The 19,110-nt window shown below is 52.0% G+C and overlaps 4 protein-coding genes across 4 annotated transcripts in view; 1 reads left to right on the top strand and 3 right to left on the bottom strand.

The window, feature by feature from the left end:
• MEGF8 (multiple EGF-like-domains 8) overlaps positions 1-2,882 on the bottom strand; it is a 51,594-nt gene extending 48,712 nt beyond the window's left edge. Inside the window, exon 1 of the mRNA XM_006900960.1 lies at positions 2,696-2,882. Within this exon, the coding sequence (XP_006901022.1) occupies positions 2,696-2,882 (187 nt within the window). The remainder of the gene's footprint in view (positions 1-2,695) is intronic.
• Positions 2,883-4,957: 2,075 nt separating this feature from the next.
• Positions 4,958-13,751, bottom strand: TMEM145 (transmembrane protein 145). Its single transcript, XM_006900941.1, has 15 exons — positions 13,590-13,751; positions 12,761-12,835; positions 12,602-12,679; positions 12,438-12,524; positions 12,291-12,350; positions 12,058-12,142; positions 11,887-11,958; positions 11,702-11,770; positions 11,306-11,386; positions 11,136-11,214; positions 10,916-11,009; positions 9,379-9,551; positions 8,545-8,665; positions 5,970-6,176; positions 4,958-5,038 (listed from the first exon to the last, which is right to left on the bottom strand). The coding sequence occupies exons 1-15, from the start codon at positions 13,707-13,709 to the stop codon at positions 4,958-4,960; spliced, it is 1,482 nt and encodes a 493-aa protein (XP_006901003.1). The 5' UTR covers positions 13,710-13,751.
• On the top strand, positions 8,677-14,660 carry LOC102875639 (peptidyl-prolyl cis-trans isomerase NIMA-interacting 4-like). Its single transcript, XM_006900942.1, has 2 exons — positions 8,677-8,687; positions 14,246-14,660. Exon 2 carries the CDS (start codon positions 14,259-14,261, stop codon positions 14,652-14,654), a length of 396 nt encoding a protein of 131 aa, XP_006901004.1. The 5' UTR covers positions 8,677-8,687; positions 14,246-14,258; the 3' UTR covers positions 14,655-14,660.
• Positions 14,661-16,159: 1,499 nt separating this feature from the next.
• PRR19 (proline rich 19) lies at positions 16,160-17,357 on the bottom strand. Its single transcript, XM_006903584.1, is given in 2 exon segments — positions 16,160-16,696; positions 16,698-17,357. Coding segments are annotated over 2 exon segments (1,197 nt in total).
• Positions 17,358-19,110: the final 1,753 nt, after the last annotated feature.

The following is a 19,110-nucleotide window of genomic DNA, read 5'->3' as shown; positions in this document are numbered from 1 at the left end:
AAGTGGTATACCATCTATTCCTGGGGCCTTATTTTTTGCTATTTCCTTCAAAGCAGCTTGAACTTCTTCCTTCATCACCATAGGCTCTTGCTCAAATGTTATTTCATTAAATTCTTCTGTTATCTGCTAATCCCTTTCGATACAATGACTCAGTATATTCCTTCCATCTTCTTCTAATACTTCCTGGATCATTTAATACTCTGCCTAAAGCATCCTTGATTATAGCAACTCGAGTTTTGAATTTGTTCTTCAGTTCCTTGAGCTTAAGAAATGCTGAACGAGTTTGGCCCTTTTGATTTTCCGACTCTAGCTCCTCGTACATTTCATTGTGGTATTTTGCTTTGTCATTTTGTGCTGCCTTTTGAAATCTTCTGTTCAGCTCTTTAGTATCTTGAATTCTTCCTTGTGCTTTGGCTTCTCTACGCTCCAGTGCAATCTTCAGACGGTGCCTGGCTGTCCTTATTAACCATTCTCACTAGGACACAGTAGTTGGGTGCCAGGTAACATGGAAAGAAAATGGTAAACAAAGCCCAATTTCCTAAAAAATGACAGCCTAGGTGGCCTAGTGGCAAGAAGTCTTTTCTTCCTCTTCTGTCTTTGTAATGACCGTTTGCACTCTTCCTGGATGATACATTTGACATCCTCCCCCAACTCACGTGGTCTTCGCTCATTAGTGTTCAAGGCCTCAAACCTGTTCCTGAGATGATTCTGAAATTCAGGTGGGATGAAATCAAAGTCATACTTTGTCTCCTGTGGGTTTGGTTTAATTTTCCTCAGCTTCAGCTTGAACTTGCATATGAGTAGTTGGTGGTCTGTTCCACAATCAGCCCCTGGCCTAGTTTTCACAGCTGATACTGAGCTTCTCAAGCGGTTTTTTCCGCAGATGTAATCGATCTGATTCCTATGCATACCATCAGGTGAAATCCATGCGTATTAATTTTTGTGTATGTGTACCGTCAAATTGGATCTGACTGGTACAGGAGATTGCCCCTCCTTCTCCAGCAGAGCATCTGGTGGATTTGAACTGCTCACCTCTGGGAATGCAGTGCAGTTTCTTGTCAGTTGGCCACCCGAACTCACCGGAGGCTAGGATTTTGAAGCTCTGTCTTACATACTTTGGGCATGTGGCCAGGAGTGACTGATCCTTGGAGAAGGACATCATGCTCAAAAGGGTGGAGGAGAGGAAGACCCTGGATAAGATGGATCAATAAAGCAACTAGGGCAATGGGGGGTGGATGTACTGGAGTCAGTGACACTGGCTCAGGGCAGGCTTCAGAATTATTGTACACAGGATCGCTATGAATCGCAGGCGACTTAACTACACATAACAACAACAACATTAATCTCAATACCAATAAAATAATTACACTCTTCCTTTGCTGTGCGATGCACTGCTGAGAGATGAGCTTCTCAGGGTGGAAGGCACTCAAACACATGATTGAGCGCATGGCACCGGGCCAGGCAGTGTTGTTGTCTATGGTACACAGGGTTGATTAGTCAGGACTGACTCAATAGCAACCAACAACATAATATATGCAACTCACAGTCTCTCCTTCCCCCCCCCCCCTGCCATCACTGACCTTTCCCAGGGTTTCCCAGGCTGTCACTCACACAGGAAGAGATTGCCCATTTTTCTCAAAGGAGCTGCTGGTAGAGTCAAAGCACCCTTGCGTTAGCAGCGCAGATCCCCATGGACTACACCACCAGAGCTCCCTATTAGCCCAAGGCACATTAAAATACTTGGTCTTATTTGCTCCTCACAGCCCTAGGAGAAGAATATTATTCTCATTGCAGAAAGGAAACTGACAATGACAGAAAAGAAGCTGCTTGTCTCAAATCCCCATAAATAACTATGAGAGTCCAAGTTCAAAACTAGGGTGTTAGTCTCTGAGTCTCATTTCCTAGAAATCACTAAGAATAGCCCTCACCGTCACAATTCAAGGCAAAATAGTCCTGAATTGTAACTGCCCTTCTGGGCCAGAGGGAGTCCTGGTGGTGCAGTGGATTAAAAAGCTAGGCTGCTAAATGAAATATTGTTGTCTTCCCATCAGCTGCTCAGAAGGTAAAAGATGAGGAAGTCAGCTTCCACAAAGATTTACAGCCCTTTAAATGGTGAAGTTGTTGTTAGGTGCCACTGAGTCAAGCATGATGTCTTTTTCCAAGGACTGACTGGCCTCTTCTAACAACATGCCCAGTGTTATGAGAGACAAAGTTTCACCAACCTTCCCTCCAAGGATCACTCTGGCTGTACCTTCTATGATACGTATTTGTTTGTTCTCTTGGAAGTCTACGGTTATATTCAATACTCATCTCCACCACCACAACTCAAATGCATCAATTCTTCTTCTGTCATCCATCTGTTCAACTCTCAAATACATAGCAAGTAACTGCCCAAGGTCACGATGACAGTAAGTATAAGAGTTCTACTCTATCCTACAGGGTCACCATGAGTTGGAATCAACAAAGCTGCAATGGTTTGTGTTTCGTTTCATTTTAATCTGGGTTTGGGTCCGTATCTTCCATGAGACGTCAAGGCCCTCTAGAATAGGGCTTAGTGGGACTGTAACCAGAGTGTCCAGTCTTCTAGAGTAAGACTTGGCCCAAAACCCACTCTAGGAATTCTGCAAGTGGATGAAAGAATGCATGAATGAATGAACTAGTGAATGAGTGAGTGACCCAAGGCGGCCCCACTCACCCTCGATGAGCCACTCGCAGTTGCCATTGACGCTGTAGTTGCCTGCACCATCCGTCACGAAGCCTGGAGCCTCCCGCAGCACCTGTCGCTGTCCCTTGCAGTCCCCTGACCTGGCCCCTGGGCACAGCGGTCCCAGCATAGCCAAGGCCAGGGCCAGGGCTCTGGCCAGAACTGGGACCGGGGCCATGGCTACCTCCTGCACAGACCCTTAGACAAAGGACAAGTCCTAAAACCCCCTAGAGGAGGCCCCACCTGGGGTGAGCCCCTACAAAGGAGATCCTGTGGACGGAGCACGCCCCAAACAGGTGGCGAGGTCCACGAGACTCGGCTCCTAGGAAGGGAATGGCTGCTGTGGGCAAGTTCTAGAAGCCAAGGGGTGCGCTCAAATAGAGCTATTGGAGGCCCTATGGCCAGGGCTGTTACCTAGTCCGCTATGGACACGAGCCTCCGTAGACTGGCAGCGCCCCCATAAACAGTACTCAGCAGCTACAGCCGCAGGCCTCTATGGGCCGAACGGCTTTATAAACGAACGGGCTCCCAGGGACGTAGGGCCTTACAGCCCGGTGGGTGCCTCCATATATGGGGCTGAAGGGTGATGCGGGCCCTAGCCCGCCAAGCCCCGACGATCCCTGAGAGGTCCCTCCAGCCGGGAGCGGGGCGCTGGCTGGTGCCCGGGGCAGAGCCCGTCTTCAGGGGCTCGGGTCCCGGACCCCATAGAAGCGTTCTTTGCTCACCCACCCGCGCGCCTCCCTCCTGGAGCCAGATAGGCCAAATCAGAGAGTTGAGGGGACGCTCGGGCCAGAGCGGCCCCAAGAAGCCCTGTTGGGATGCCGAGGGGGCGGGGGCCAAGCGGCCGCAGTGGGGCCGATGGAGAGGAGGCGAGAAGTCGCAGGCTGTGGGTCAGAGCGGCCCTTGGAGGACTGCGGAGCGCACAGCCCCACCCCTCTGCAGAGGGCGACTTCCGGAAACTGCCCCGCCCATTTGTTTCCGGTCGCATGCGCAGCACTGACCTCCTTGGCATGAGAAGACATGTGCAGTGCCAATCTCGTAACCCGAACGGTAGAGCGCCTCTACTGCCGACTGGGTAAGGGAGGATAATAAAAAGGAGGTTCGGCAAAGGACTCTGCAAGATGGTTTACACCTTCATTGTTCCTAGATGCCAAGTTAGCATTCAAGTCAGGTTATGCAGGCCATTTCCTAGGTACCAGGAGCCTTTGGTGTCTCTGGTTAAACAACTGCTGCTAATCAAAAAGTCAAGGATTTGAGCCTATCAATCACTCTGCAAGAGAAAGATTTGACAGTCTCCTTTCATAAAGATTACAGCCTTGGAAACGTTGTTGTGTACCCTGTACCCACTCTTAGCTGACCCTCCAGAGGGTTTAGTTGATCTCACACAGAAGATTGCCCATCTTTTTCCTTCAGAGCAGCTGGTGGATTAAAACCGCGTGCTCTTGGGTTGGCAGTGCGACTCCTTATCGCTAAGCCACCGGATAGCTCCTTTTGGTGAAACACTATAAAAAAAAAAAAGTCAAAGATCAAAGTCATTGCCAGGGAAGTCCGAACCCTTTCATAGCTGACGTTCCAGCAAATCCGCTGTAAATCGCATGCTGAGGCTGAAAATCTCACAGGAGAAAATTGCCTTCCCCATCTCTATAGCCACTGGTGGATTCAATCCGTCACTTTTGGATTAATACCAGAGCTCTTCTAGGATCCAAATGAACTAGGCAGGAGTAGGTTCGGGTTTGGTTTGCCAATAGAGCTTACTTGAGAGCTCTGGTAGCCTAGTAATAAGAAGCTGTGCTGCAATCGCAAAGCCCACACGGTTCAAATCAGTGAGCTCCATAGGATGCTGAGCAATCTCTTCCTGTGTGAAAAAACGCTAGAGGGTCTGCTATGGGTCGGTTCCTAGTCAACGGCCCACAACAAAAGGCTACAACACTGTAACCAACCACTTCGTGCCAAATGCTCTTCTGAGCACCATTACGATGTGAAAGAGGACAGACACCTTATGGATTAAAAACTCAATGAATCTTCTTTATTTTGGCAAGAAGGGGAGGGAAGCCTTTCTGCCTGGGACCTGAGGGACAGCTCCCTTGTTGGAGAGAAAGTCCACCAGGCAAAACAGGTCTGAGGTTTTAGAGATCCGAGGGCGGGTTTTCAGAGCAATCCAGTTTCCCAATCTCCGTCCTGGGAGCGGTGGCTCGGTGCCTCGGAGTCCTGGAGCGTTCTGATGGTCTCGCGAAGGTCCCGGGTCCGGTGGGGTCAGAGGTCTCGGAGGGGGGCAGGGGGCCGGAGGTCGCGGAACAGCGGGAGCCCAGAATCCGGCGCCGCTCGAGGCGGGGGCTGAGGGAGGGGACGGGGAGAGTGGCTCCCGCGGGACCGTTTGGCACAAGAGTGGGGGGCGGGGGGCGGGGCGCAGGGCACCCTCACCTGGGCGCTCGGGGGTGGGGGCGGCCTGGGATGGCCGAGCCTGTGTTTGGGATAGGGCAGGGGTCCGGGCCCGGCGCGCGGCCCTTGGGGCAGGAGGGACAAGGGTATCACACCGGGGGAGCAGTGCCCCCGGCCGTGTGCATGCTGAAGTACTCGGTGAAGCCGGTGTGCGGCGCCGCCGTCTGGGGCACGAGCGGCTGGTAGGGCGCCGTTGGGCCATCCCAGCCCCGATCGGCCGATTTAGGGAGCCGGGCGGGAGAGGACGGGGAGGCTGCGCCCGGCTCGGCCGTGGTCACCACGCGGCCCCTCGGGGCCACCGCTGCCGCCACCGCCGTTTCCTCCACCTGCTTCCCGGCCTGGGAGGGGGGTCAGGGTAAGAGGCCGCCCGGGAACCTCGGGGTGCAGATGCGGCCCCGAAGTCCTGCCCCCTCCCCCTAAGACCCTTTCTCCACCCCAGCTGCGGGCGCCCGGGTCAGTCCGGGAAGGAGCGGGTGGCGGGGCGCCTAGGCAGCGGGGCCAGGTACTCCAGGGGAGGTGTCGGGGCGCGCCGGGCGAACTCAGGCGGTGGCCGGGGAGGGCAGGGAGAGCCTCGGAAGGCAGGCGGCGGGGGCACGGCGCGCGGCGTCGGCGGGGGCGTGCGCAGCATCGCCAGGACCCAGTCCGGCAGGGTGGGCGCGGGCGCCGGGAGCCGATCACGGCGCGGCAAGGGGACGCGGGGCGTGCAGAAAGCGGGGGGCGGGCTCAGACGCCCAGGCGCGGGGGGCGGCGGCGGGGCCGGGACTGGGGTCAAGTACTCCAGGGGCGGCGCCAGCAGCTCCTCGGGCGCCTGGGGCGCGGGGCTTACGGAGGAGGCGGGCGGGGGGATGGAGAAGAGCTCCGTGAAGTTGGGCACCGAGTCGCTGATGAACGTCACGTTCCCATAGACGTGCTGCGGGAAGGACTTGGTCCCGGACTGGCTCCCTCCCGGGCCTGGAGCACCGACCGAGGCGATCTGCGACGTTCGCACGTGGTATGGGAAGTTCTTGTTGGCAGCAGACGGGCGTGTCATGATCTGGGGCGAGGGGCCAGACAAAGTTGGAGAAGCTCTGTGAAGGCTGCCCCCATAACCGTGGGGCCCAAAGTAACCCCCTACACCTGACACCCCCATACTACATTCTTTCAGACTGAATTAGGTGACCCCTTGGGCTCTCTTGAGAGCTCTGGTAGCCCCGAAGTGAGTAGCATTTCTAACCTAAAGACACTTCCCTGGAGGCTGGAATCCTGAGGGGGGGATATGAATAGTCTGCTCCCCGTGCAATTTACAGCCTAGAAAACCCGTAGGAGGACGAGTTATGATTCAGTTTGACTCCATTGCACTGAGGTGAGGTTTTCAGGTTCTCAATGTGCCCTAGGCTTTCTCCCCTGACCTCTGACCTTCCCCCATCACCACTCTTGTTAAACTGCCTGTGTTTCCTCTACCAGAGCCCTGGGATGTCATTAATTGGTTAAGCTTCAGTGTCCTGTGCTGTTCAGTTCACAGCCAGGAACCACACGTGGTCATTTAAAGCCATTAAAATGGTCATTTCTAAATCACACTACCTACATGTCAAATGCTCGAGGTATGAAGACAGCACAGTTATGGCCTATTTCCACAGACACAGAATGTTCAACTGGACAGTAACTGATAGAATGGAGAATGTCAGTGTCATGATGGTAGATACTTGACAGTTCCATTCTCAGCTGAATCTGTAGTGCCTTCTAGAACAGTGCCTGACACACAGTAAAACTCAAACTTTCATTGCTGTCAAGTCAGAACTGACTCCTAGCTGACCCTCCATTAGGTTTTTGAGGCTGTAAGTCACACAGGAAGAGTTTGTCCATCTTTTTCCTGCAGAACTCCTGGTGGATCCAAACTGCCAGAGAGATGCAGTGCAACTCCCCATGGACTACACCACCAGGGCTCAGTGGAATGCAGTAAGCCCTGAGTAGACATCAGTGAGATGTAGGGGTGTCCCTTGGATTAGGCTAGGAGACCAGGTCTATGTGTGACTCCATCCCTGCCAAGCCCCGAGAAGTCCAGCACAGTCCCTCTAAAGTTATGCTGAGTAAATGAACAAGGAGATGAACTGAGTGAGCAGTGAAATAGTAGTGCTACGCTATAGTGAGCATTTCTAGGAAGGGAACTGGCTGAAGGGGAAATGCAGCAGAAAGGACGTTTGGCATTCTGCGCCTGCACCCTGCTCCCAGCTCCACAGCTGACTGCGTGTAGGATCTGGGGCACGTTGATTAAACTCCCTGAGCCTCACTGGGGAAAAGGGATTGTGGTGTCTGCTTAGAAAGATGAGGAAATGGTGAGAATGAAAACCACTGATGTAGGTCCTGATGGGCTCTCAGTGTTTCTTCCCTCTGTCCCTGCCTGGCTTCCTGCAGAGCATGAGGATCAACAGACGTGTGTGTGTGTGTGTGTGTGTATGTGTGTGTGTGTGTGTGTGTGTGTGTGTCTAAATCACTGACATACTCTATGGGTGCAAGATAGGAAACCTGGTCCCCACCACTGCCAGCTGAATATACTCTCTACACAAGGTACAGTGCATACCCCCACAAACATGAGTTGGGGTCCTTGGTGATGTCTATTTCTGTCTCCCTTGTGTGCAAGACCTTGTGGTGTGTTGTTGAAGAATAGTACTCAAAATTTCCACCCTGCTACCAAAGGCCATGGAGCTCTGGCAAGTCACCTCTCTTCTCTGGGCCTTAGCTTTCCCTCACTGTATAGTGGATACAGCAACTGATCTGCCCAGTTTGGGCAATTAGATAAGAGGTCATGAACACATGAGTTAAGTGGTGGATGAATGCATCAACGAATGAACGGATTTGAGAAAGTCCAATGAACTGGGAAAACTGAGGTTAAAAAATGACCGGGCTGGTGCTGTTACTCTCCTCATTTCCAGGTGTAACACCACTATTCAGATCTAGGGCTTCTTGAACATCTAGGGCCTGTTGACCCCAGGTCAACTCTCCTTTCTGAACAAGTGGCCTGTGATGGAGGTGCAGAGAAGGACAGTAGGGGGAAAAGGTAAGGCAGAGTTCAAAGAACTAGGGAAAAGCAGTGGGGATGTAGAAGGGAAATGGGAAAGTCCATCTGGGGACCTGGGATCTGGAATGGGCAATGGGGGAGACAGGGACAAAGGAAGGAGACTTGGAGAAGAGACTTGGACACAGATTGGCGGGAGATGATAAGAAGAGGGTAGACTCTGGGGAGACCAAGTAGACTAGTCTACAGGAACCCAACAAATGCTCTGTAGTGTCTATTGGATACACTGGGCCTGAAGTAAGGGAAATGGATCAAAAGCTCAGACTAGAAAGTGCTGGAAGATCTCATGCATCCTCCACCCAGGGTGGGGGGTGGGGGATCCCCATCCCTACCAGATGGCCATCCTCACCAGGAACACGCCGTGGGCATACAAGTGGATCCCTAGCTGGATGCCATTGACAATCTTCTCCCGGGCCCACTTGGGAATCCCAAAGTTAGCAATCAAGGCCATGACAGGAACCGCAAAGAACCTGAGGGTATTAGGGTTAGAAGGTGATGGAGACACAGCCTCTGTCCGCCACCCACTGCCCACCTCCCTTGTCATGCTCTCATGCATGTTCCTGGTGGTTCTCAAACTAGAGAGGAGTCAATATGATCTTGAAAATCTAGAAGTTAAAGGGGGCCAGGGATCCCACTAGCCTAGGAAATTCTGGGGGCAAGGAATTTAACTTGGTTGGACCCTACTCCAAATCTCTGATTCTAAGTATTTTCTATATATGTAAAATGGATTTGCATTTGGGAAAAGGTCCACTTTCCATCACCATTACACAGGTGAGGAAACTGACACAGAGAGAAATTAAATGTGATCACACATGAGCTTTAGGACTGGGATCTAACCCCAAGTAATCTAGTTGAGGAATCTCCCTATGTTATACCTATCCCCTGTTATGATGATTCATCGAGAATACAGCTAGCTTTAAGTGAATATTTACTATATGCCAGACACACATGTCTCACATATGTTCAAAATAATCTTTCTTAGTAGATATTTTTGATAACCCCATTTTATGGAGAAACAAAGAGAGGGGGGAGAAAGGAAAGTCATTCTTTCAAAGTTACAAAGTGAATGAATGACAGCCTCTGAGAATGGTCATGGGCCTCACTGAGAAGGATCTGAATTGGAGCTGATCCTTTCTGGGAGTCCAAGGAGTTAAGAACAAAACCGGGGCCCACCATGTCTCACCAGAGGGTGTAGGCAGCAAAGAAGGGCACATAAAAGGGCTGTTTCTCCGGGAAGTGACGTAGGGAGACGAGGACGGCATAGCAGAACCACACATAGGCTGCCACCTGCAGCCCAATGAGCCCGTAGCCTGCTGGTGACTCATATGTGTACAATACCTGGCCTGGGTCAAAGAACTGGTCCCAAGGAAGAGGAGTTATCACAGCTCTGGCATCCGTCCCTCCACAGTGGGGCCCTGGATCCCACCCATGGACACCCAGGGAGCAGAGGTCAGCACAGAAGCATGGCAAAAGGGAAGGATGGAGATGGACACACAAAATGTTAGAAAGCACAGAGGAAAAACACAGAAAGGTAAATTCATCAGCTGTGTGTGCCCACCCTTTGCTACTGAACTTATCATTTTGACTCAAAGCAACCCTTAGGACAGAGTAAAGCTAGCTGATAGGATTGGTGGCACTGGGAGTTAGCAGCACCGGGCGCTAGGCTGCTAACTCAGAGGCTGCCCCTCTCTGGCACTTTGAATCCACCAGCGATTCACTGGGAGAAAGATGGGCCATTTCCTCCTGTGTGATTTACCACCTCAGAACCCAACGGAGGACCAGGTAGGAGTCAGTCCTTTCTCAACAGCAATGAGTGTACGAATCTTAAGCCCTGGTTACACTTTGGCCTACTAACCAGAAGGTCAGCAGTTTGAATCCACCAGCTAGTCCTTGGAAGAAAGATGAGGCCATGTCCTCCCATTAAGATTTTACAGCTTCAGGAACCCAATGAAGGTTGCCATGAGTCGGAGTTGACTCAGTGGCAATGGGTTTGGTTTTTCAGTCTAATAATCTAGTGTCCTAACGGGTAAGGTGCAGCTTGAATCCACCAGTGCTTGGTGGGGAAAATACGGTTAATCTTCCTATGCAATTTACAGCCTCTGAAAAACTGCTGGAGGATCAGCTATGAGTCAGTTCTAACTCAAAGGAACATAACAATAAAATAATCTTTACAAACAAGTACTGTTAGCATAATGGTTTACATGTTGGGTTGTTAGCCTAAAGTCAGCAGTTTGAACCCACCAGCTGCTCCATGGAAGCTTTTCATTAGCATCAATTCTGTGAGATAGGTCTCATGACTGAGACCTGCACAGGAAACCGCAGCTAGGAAGAAAAATTCGTTGGCCAAAGCCGTACAGGGGACTAAAGGCTTTGAGGGAGCCCCTCTGGTGGGTAAGATCTGGTGGGGAAGAGGCTAGGGTAGGGGCACCACCCATGAGGAAGAGCGATGGCAGAATGGACAGTGTGTCTCCTGAACTCTTCGGCACGACATAACGCATGAGTGTGACAGACAGTGAGAGACAGAGGGAGGAGGAAGAAAGCCACTCAGCGTGGTGACGAGAACACACTTAGACAGATGGAAAGGCGAAAAAATGCAGAGAGGGAGAGATTAGCCGAGCTGGAATAGTGCAAGGTGGGGAAAGGCTAGCAGAACCGTCAAGGAGACGCCAAAAGCTTGGAGAGCAGAGGGAGGGCGGAGCCTGGGAAGGGGCGGGACTCACTTCGGCCTCGTAGATGAGCAGCACTACGTGGGTGAGGGTGTACAAGGTCATGTAGACAGATAGCTTCACGGAGCCTGAGTGGCTGATGCGGCCCCTGGCAGTCGGCCATTAGGGGAGACAGTGGGGCAAATGCAGTCAGGGAGATGGGGACGGCCACCCCCAGCCCTGCTTCCCCAGCCCAACCCTCCCAGGAACGCTCCCTCCCACCCAGCCCGGGCACCGTGTCACCGTGAATCCCTTCCCCAGAAGGATGAGCATCAGGAGGAAGATGAGGAAGCTGGAGGAGAAGAGCAGTTTGGCTGAGAGAAGGGAAGAGAGGGAGGCTCAGAGATAGGGCTTCCAGACCCCAGCTGAGGCTACCCCCACCTCCCCTGGCCCGCCTTCACTCACCCAAGATCTTCAGACTCTCATTGCCAATGCCATCAGTGGCATACTGACCCCAATAGATGCAGAAAAACAGGAGGCTCAGGACTGGAGGGATGGACAGGGCAGAAGCCAGCTTTTGAACATTGCAGTCTCTCCTAAGCCAGGAGTCCAGAACCTCAGCTCCCTCCTCCCTCAGTCCCAGGAATCCAGACCCCTCTCCTCCCTCAGACCCAGGGGACCAGGCACCCAGCCCCCTTTTCCATCAGACACTGGCATCCTGACCCTAGCCCCCACTTTCCTCAATTCCAGGAGCTCAGTTACCTGCCCCTCCTGTTTCAGGACCCAGAAGCCCAAGCCCTCAGTCCTTCTTCCCCCAAAATGCCAAAAAGGAGTCCCCCAAAGGGATGCTCTAAACCTCACCTTCCACTCCTGCAGCTGCCATGAACATTTTATAAGTTGTATGGAGCAACTGACGGCCTTTCAGCAAATCTGAGAAGAGGAGAATGGAAAGTTTGTTCCTGGGCAGGAAAAAGTGAGGAGTGCCTATCCTCCAACCCCACTCTCGTGTCTTTGGACACCCTCTCCCCACAAGGTCCTAGACTCACATCCAAAGTAACAGGAGAGGAAGAAGATGAGGATGAAGATGAGGAGGAAAGTCACGTCTGTCTCTAGAATTCCTGTGAGATTGTGGATGGAGAAGATATTGTTGTGTCCCTCGGCAAGCAAGTGACTGGACTCCCACAAAAACTCTGACTTTAAGGTCACTATGCGCTCACCAAACTCATCGGCCGAGAAGTGGCGGGTCCAGAAGGACTTGCCATTGGTGAGGACCATCTCATACTCCAGCTGCAGCCCATCTCCCTGTAGGAAGTGTGGGGGCCTAAGGGGGCGTCCCTGGGAAAGTAAGGGGTCAGCAGAGAGGCAAGGAGGAGATGGCCCAGGCAGCCACAACAACACAACATCTTACCCCACATTTGCTGAGTGCAATGTACCACCACCTTTCACGAACCGAGCGGAAGCTGCGGCCACTAGAGCAGCTCAGGTAACGGGTTCCCTCCTCTGACACCACCTGATAAGGAGAAAGAAGGCTGGATTCCATCCTCTGTCACCTCCCAGACCCCTCATCACCCACCTACTGACCAACCTGGGCCCCTACCTGACAGCCGGACCAGGCGTACTGGGTGGTAAGGTTGATGACCTGGTTATTCTCTGGCCTGATCACTGACTCCTTGGCCAGGCAATCCTAAGGAGGCAGGGGCTGGGTTACTTTCTGGCCAGCCATGATCTCCTATTGCACCCCCTCCTCCTCACGGTCCTCACCTTGTCCCCTGCCTTGTACACGGCAGGCCACTGGGATGGGTCGTCGAAATAGAGCAGGATGTTCTGACAGCACTTGGCCTGCAACCCCCAGAGATTAAGCTGGGGTAGCCCCAAGGGCACATCCAGCCTCAGGGTGATGAGTGGCTAGGGCAGACTCACCTCAGGGTAGCGGAAACGAAAGTCCAGCCGGCCGTAATCCGAGAGGAAGCAAAATCTTGTCAGAAATACCCAGTCCTGTAAAAGGGGCCTGGTCAGCTCTTCTTGCAGTTCCTGGGCCCAGGTTTCTCTCCTCTACCCTGACACTTGGTATTCCAAGTCCATAAGGAGACCAAGTTGCCTCCAAAATTCTTCTCTCCTTCACTTTGAGTCCAGAATTTCCATCCCCAGACTTTCTCTATCAGACCCCTAAGATTCCTACCCTCTCCCTAAACAGTACTCCTCTCATTTCCCAAGTGCCTAGAGAAAGACTCCGTCTCCTACTGGCCAGATCCCCAGCCTGGTTACCTTCTGTCCTGGCCACTGTCCATCATCTCCCACCCCACCCCCAGTTAGTCACACACACACACACACACATCCCACGGTGGTTGGTCCAGGAGACCATCCCCAGGCTAGTGGATCTTGCAAACGGCTCCCACTGGGTCCAGAGCAAGAGGAACTCAAGGCTCTCTGTAGAGTGAAAAGTGCTATCCCTTCAGCACCACGGTGGCGGCCCTCACCCCCTCCTAAACTCCGACTCTCCCAACCGCCCCCCACCCCGCCCAGCTCTGTCCTTCACGTTCCTCCTGCACCCTCAAGGCTGACCTCGACCTCACTGGTCCCCTCAACCCCAACCCTGACCCAGGCCCCTAGCCCCCCGCCGCCATCACCCGTCAGGGCACTGAGGATCCGTCCCCGAGCAGCGGCAGGGGGCGGGGCAGCGCCCTCTCCGCCCCCTCCCTCCGATCCCCCGGGGCCCAGCCAGCGGCTGCTAGGGGATCCGCGCGCTCACCTCCTTGGAGCTGAGGTTGCCCCGCACGTACTTGGCCCGGGCGCGGGGGGGCAGCGGTAGCAGGAGCAGCAGCAGCGGCGGCAGCAGGCGGCGCAGCGCGGGCACGCGCGGGGGCTCCATTCCTCCCGCTCCGGCCCCGGCCCGGCTCCGCTCCCGCTCCAGCCCCGCGACGGCGGCGAGAGCGCGCGGACCGGCCGCCGCGCGCCCCCGATTAAAGGGGCCGTAGGCCGCTGCGCTCCCCGCCCCCTCCTCCAGGACAAGCCAGCGGGCCCCTTCCTGTGTCCCTGTGGGACAAGACGCCACTTTCCCAGTCTCTGCTACGCTGCCCCACTGTCATCCTTGCTCTCCCCTCGAAGAGTCTCATTGACACTTCAGTCTTCCTGTGTCCTAAAGTGAACTCAACGGCACCTCTCCTGAAGGGTCCCCAAATCCCAGATCCTAGTTCTGTCCTCACACACTTCCCCCAATTTAGCCACCAAACATTTTCTTCCTGGTTCACCCTGCCTCCATGACAGCTACTCCAATTCCGTACCCATCCCTGAGTTAAGAGACAGTCTCTCACAAGAGAAGGCAAGTAATTTGTCCTGGGTCACACAGCATGACAGTGGCAGAGTCCTCCGTTAAAACTACCCAAACCCGAGCAGTTGAGAACTCAGACAAGTTTCGAGGATGCCGCCCAAAAGAAAAAGCTGTACTGGAAAGGCCGGAAAAGGGGAAGCAGCCTCTGGAAGTAACAGTGCTAACAAGATGACTCAGGGTCCTAAAGGTGGTGGCAGTGCAATAAAGGTCAGGCACATTCTGTGTGAAAAATATGGCAGAATTATGGAAGCCATGGAAAAGTTAAAGTCTGGAATGAGATTCAATGAAGTGGCTGCACAATATAGTGAAGATAAAGCCAGGCAAGGGGGCGACTTGGGCTGGATGACCAGAGGGTCCATGGTAGGACCATTTCAAGAAGCAGCCTTTGCCTTGCCTGTGAGTGCACTGGATAAGCCTGTGTTTACAGACCCTCCAGTCAAGACAAAATTTGGATACCATATTATTATGGTTGAAGGGAGAAAATAAAATCATACGAAAATAATAATCTAAAAAAAAAACTACCCAAACCCACTATTTAATCCTTTCTTGTCCCTGATATTAAAGTGGTACCAAATTGCCATGCAATAGCTGTAGTGGCTTTGTGAGACACTCGGAACATGGATTTTTAAATGAATTGAATGTGTTTATATAACCAACTTGCCACTTCCTCTCCACATGACCTTGACCCAATCATTCAACTTTGTGATCTCCTGGCCTGGCCCTTCCACACTTGCACAGAAGCAGCCTTCCAGTTCTTGCACTAAGGACCTGATCATTTCCCGGGTGGACAATCAGAAACCCCTGAAAAGCTTTGCACTGCACAATTCAGATTTTCCCTGATAGAACTCCCACAGATATCTCTAGCTTCACTCTCATTCCACCTGTCAAAGGAGGGCTTTGTGGCTTGGCTTGTGCCACATGTTGCCATGAGGACTGCCGGTGTGCCGCCTGAACAGAAGCCCAAACCAAAATTACTTTAAAAGAAAATCTTGTCAGATATGTAATATTAGACAACTGAGTAAAAAAATTATGTATCATAAAGAAATCTGTGGGCCAGATTCCTTCTACATGTATTGCCCCTTTTCCATTCCTGCCTTAAGCCTGCACATGCATGCTTTCTCATGCTCCACAGACCAAGACCCCAAATACTACTCCCTCTAGGTCCCTGCAACAGGCTAGGGATGTGGGTTAAGACTGAATGCACCCACATTCCAGGCTTTACACATTCTGTTCCCCTTGGCTGAAATGTTCCATTCCTCTTCTAACAGTAAGCTTGTACCATTCTTCTCCCTCACCACTACTTTTTTCAACTTTGTGTGAAAGTTTACAAAACAGAATGGTTTTCCAGTTATACATATTTCAATTCATGGTACTTGATTACAATACTCAACATTGCAACCACATTCTCCCCACTTCTTCCCAGCGCTACTCATTTCCATGAATCCTTGTATTTTATCCCTTCCTGCCTTCTGAACTCGATTTCTGGGAAGATGCTGCCCTTTTGATTTTAATTGGTTTATTAATGAGTTTAGTGACTTCCTAGTGTTCACCTTATATAAAGGCTATCTATTGTTTGGCTGAAAGTTGAGCCACAGGACTTTTTACAGATCTTTTTCAGAACCACAGCCACTGGGGTTTCTGGGCTTGCCACTGACTGTGAGCTTAGTCTGACTTGCTCTGGGGCCCCCAGAAACACCAGCATTCAGAGACTGGCATGCTGGTGACCTCAATGTGTACACGTGTCAAAATTATTTAAAGTCTGAGGATTCCTCCTTGCTATGAGTCCTAGGAAAGTGGCAAGTAACAGCATTCTCCCTGTCATCTTGAACCCTGAACTCAGAGCAGAATCAAACTGCTTCTCCTAGATTCTTGTCCTCTGCCAGCGACTCATTGAAAAATTAAGAGAGACATGAAGAAGGCACTTTATTGAGGTAAGGGGCAGTCTGGGATTCCTGCCCCAACCCCCCACCCCTGCCTTGGCTTCACTCTCATCAGTACAGTCTCATGGGTGGAAAGGACCAGGCCTCAGGGCTGTTCTGGGCTACCACCCAGGAGAGGCTAGGCAGTGGGGCAGGAGGACTGGGGCTCCACTCTAGTGCTGAACTTCTAAGCAACAAAGGAGATGGTGGCGGAGGCATGGGATGCGATAGGCCAATCCCCCAGGGTCGGGAAGGGGGTGGTGTGGCTGCCAACCAGATGCTTTTCAGTAGGTCAAAGGCTGTTGGGGGACCCCAGGCTGCCTCAGATGGTGAAGTTACTGAGGGTATAGGGAGTGGCCTGGAACCCACTGCTGGTCCCAGGCTTGCTTTGTGTGCAATGGAACTGTTGGAGGCAGGTGCCATGGTGAAGGCGGGCTCCTTTACACTCTGTAGCCTCCTCTTCCATCCCTCTCCTGGAACTTTCTTGACACTGCTGATCCAGGAGGGTGTCATCTTCCGTCTCTCAGGGTTCCTGGTCTTGACTTCTGGCACAGAAAAAGAAGTATGGGTGGCAGCTAAACCAGAGCAGGCGAGGGGTAGGGGAGTACAGTGGAAAGGAGGTGGGCTCACCTGGCAAGTGTGGCTGACCCTGTAGGACCAAGGTAAGGTCGGGAACATGGCCATGGCAGGCCTGTAAAGTGCCCACAATGATGTCCCTAGCCTCCTGAACCAGGTTCCTCCTGGAGAAGGCCTGAGGCAGAATCAGCTTGAACTGCAACTCCCAAAGAAGCTGACTCAAGCAAGGTAGATTTGGGGGACTTGGTGGGCCTGGGCACAGGTTTTCAGGCAACTGGTTCTCTTTGCCCCTTAACTGTGGGGATGATTCTTGGGTGCTGCCCTGGAGTGGGGAAGGCTTGGTGGGAAGTAAGGGGGTATCTGGCTCCACGGCCCTACTGCTAAGCAGTCGTGCCACATCCAGCGATTTAACCTCATGGCTGAAAAGACCCCAGTGCTCCCGGCTTAGCCGGCCTTGGGTTATAACCACGAGCTTGTGGGCAGCAGGGGCTACAGGATTCTGGGAGGCCACAGTTGGCTTCCGATGGGTCACAGCAGGCTCCTGACTGGCCACTGGAGGATCCTGGTGGACCTTGGGCCGTCGGCTGCCTACCAGGGCCTCATTACGCTCCCGCCTGGTCTTTCGCCGGCGGATGCGACCAGGTTTTTCTGGATGCTGCTGTAAAGGCTGGGAAGCTGGCTTCCAAGGGTCCATGGTGTGCTGGAAGATAAAGACAAGGCCATTATCAGCACAAAGATAAGCCATAAAGCTAAAAGTGGATAATGAGAAGAAGAGACAATTTGGAGTGAGTGGAGGAAGTACTTCTGAGGCAGAAGAGAAAGGCAAGCAGGCAGGAAGCTAAAGGGAGGGGCAGAGACACAACTGGGAGGGGACAGGGATGAGAGAACTGAATATTTAAGGTTATTGGACAAAGATGAACAGTTAGAGCTGGAAGGGACAAGTCAAGGTATAAGAAAGAATTCTAGGAAACAGAAGACAAAGGATTGAAAAAGACTTGAGGGGCAGATAAGGAGCATGGGAGTAGGGAGAGGTCAAAGCAGTCAGGGAGCAATGTTAAAGAAATACAGGACTCGTAGAAACAGAAACATGGAGAAACTGGAAGACAACTAGGAGGAGAAAAGGAATCATTAATGGAGAAGGGATTATGAACAAGGGAATGGATCACAAAACAGAGATTCAAGGGCTCCAAAAGTAATTATGGGCAGAGAAAACACCTGAGGATAGACGTGGTAGAGCAGAATTCAGAAAGCAGGAACAAATAGAGAAAAACAGAGTATGAGTAGCAAGAGCAGCAAAAGGAAAGAAAGATGAGAACACATCAGGACAGAGGCCTGGTCACGAGAAGGGGGCCTAGGGTAGGACCCAGGCAGGGTGGGCAGTTGAAGGGAAGCGGCAAAAAGAAAGGAGGACGGACAGGTATTGTTGACGGCGGCAGGATGGGGAGACGCACCTATCCTTTTCCTGCCTTATCGAACCCCGTCCTACTTCCACCCCATGTGGCTAAGGGCGCAATTGCTCCTTTTCTGCTGGGACCCCAGTTGGCCAAGCCGACTAGGGCCCCTACCAACTTCACACCCCTGAGTCTCATGCGCAACATACGCATAGGCGTGCGCATGCGCAGCTTTCCCTTAGCCAATGAGGTCCCAGGCCCCAGGACACGTGATACACAGAGTGCCGGTTATAGTCCCTCACACTCCAGCCTCGTTTTCAGAAACCTCTCCCATCTGCCCCTATGAATTGCCTATCTACCAATTGGATGTGAAGTTCACTAGCTCCGCCCCCTCCTAGAAAGCTGATTCGTTTTGACAGCTTTTGGCCGGTTTTTGTATCAGGAACTAGAAGTGAGATGAGGTTTAAGTGTTTGCAGAAGACCCACAATAATATGCGGACTCCGTCCCCTAACAGTGGCCACCTCCTGAGGACTTGGCCCTAGTTCAGACTTCATCCCTAGTGAGTCAATTTAGCGTCCTAGATTCTGGAACAAATTATCTAGGTTCAAACGTCTAAGCTTGACATATCGGAGCTGTATGGTCTTGGAAAAACTTTAAGCACCCAGAGTCTCAGTTTCCTTATCTATAAAACAAAGTTGATGATAGAACCTTTCCCTCTCAGGGCGGTTGTAAGGATGAAATGACATCTAACTGGAAATCAGGGTCCCTCAAACGTTAAAATCAAGCTATGCCACAGTCAATACTTATCACATCAGCATATCAGCAGTCAAGAAATCAAAAGATACGTTACATTGGGAAAATCTCCTGTTCAAGATTTTCCCAAAGTGCTTAAAGAGCAGTGATGTCAGTTTAAAGACTAAGATGTGCCTGATCCAAGCCATGGCATTTTAAAATTCTTTTTCCCTCCCATTAATTTTATTTTTTTTCTATAATTATATTTTATTAATTTTCATAAACATTTTTTGGGGGACTTGGTGGGCCTGGGCACAGGTTTT

This window comes from Elephantulus edwardii, unplaced genomic scaffold (assembly GCF_000299155.1).
Source record: "Elephantulus edwardii isolate Elephantulus edwardi_28Jun2011 unplaced genomic scaffold, EleEdw1.0 scaffold00302, whole genome shotgun sequence".
Classification (NCBI taxonomy): Eukaryota; Metazoa; Chordata; class Mammalia; order Macroscelidea; family Macroscelididae; genus Elephantulus; species Elephantulus edwardii.
Note: the sequence above shows the minus strand (reverse complement) of the source record. Positions and strands in the feature narration are given on the sequence as shown.

What these genes read in the sequence shown, in the direction of transcription:
- TMEM145 (XM_006900941.1), bottom strand. Translation starts at nt 13,709, where the DNA reads ATGGAGCCCCCGCGCGTGCCCGCGCTGCGCCGCCTGCTGCCGCCGCTG. An exon ending in TGTACAAGGCAGGGGACAAG is followed by an intron (nt 12,525 to 12,601) that starts GTGAGGACCGTG and finishes CTGCCTCCTTAG; the next exon opens with GATTGCCTGGCCAAGGAGTC. An exon ending in TTTGCTGCCTACACCCTCTG is followed by an intron (nt 8,666 to 9,378) that starts GTGAGACATGGT and finishes TAATACCCTCAG; the next exon opens with GTTCTTTGCGGTTCCTGTCA.
- LOC102875639 (XM_006900942.1), top strand. Translation starts at nt 14,259, where the DNA reads ATGCCGCCCAAAAGAAAAAGCTGTACTGGAAAGGCCGGAAAAGGGGAA.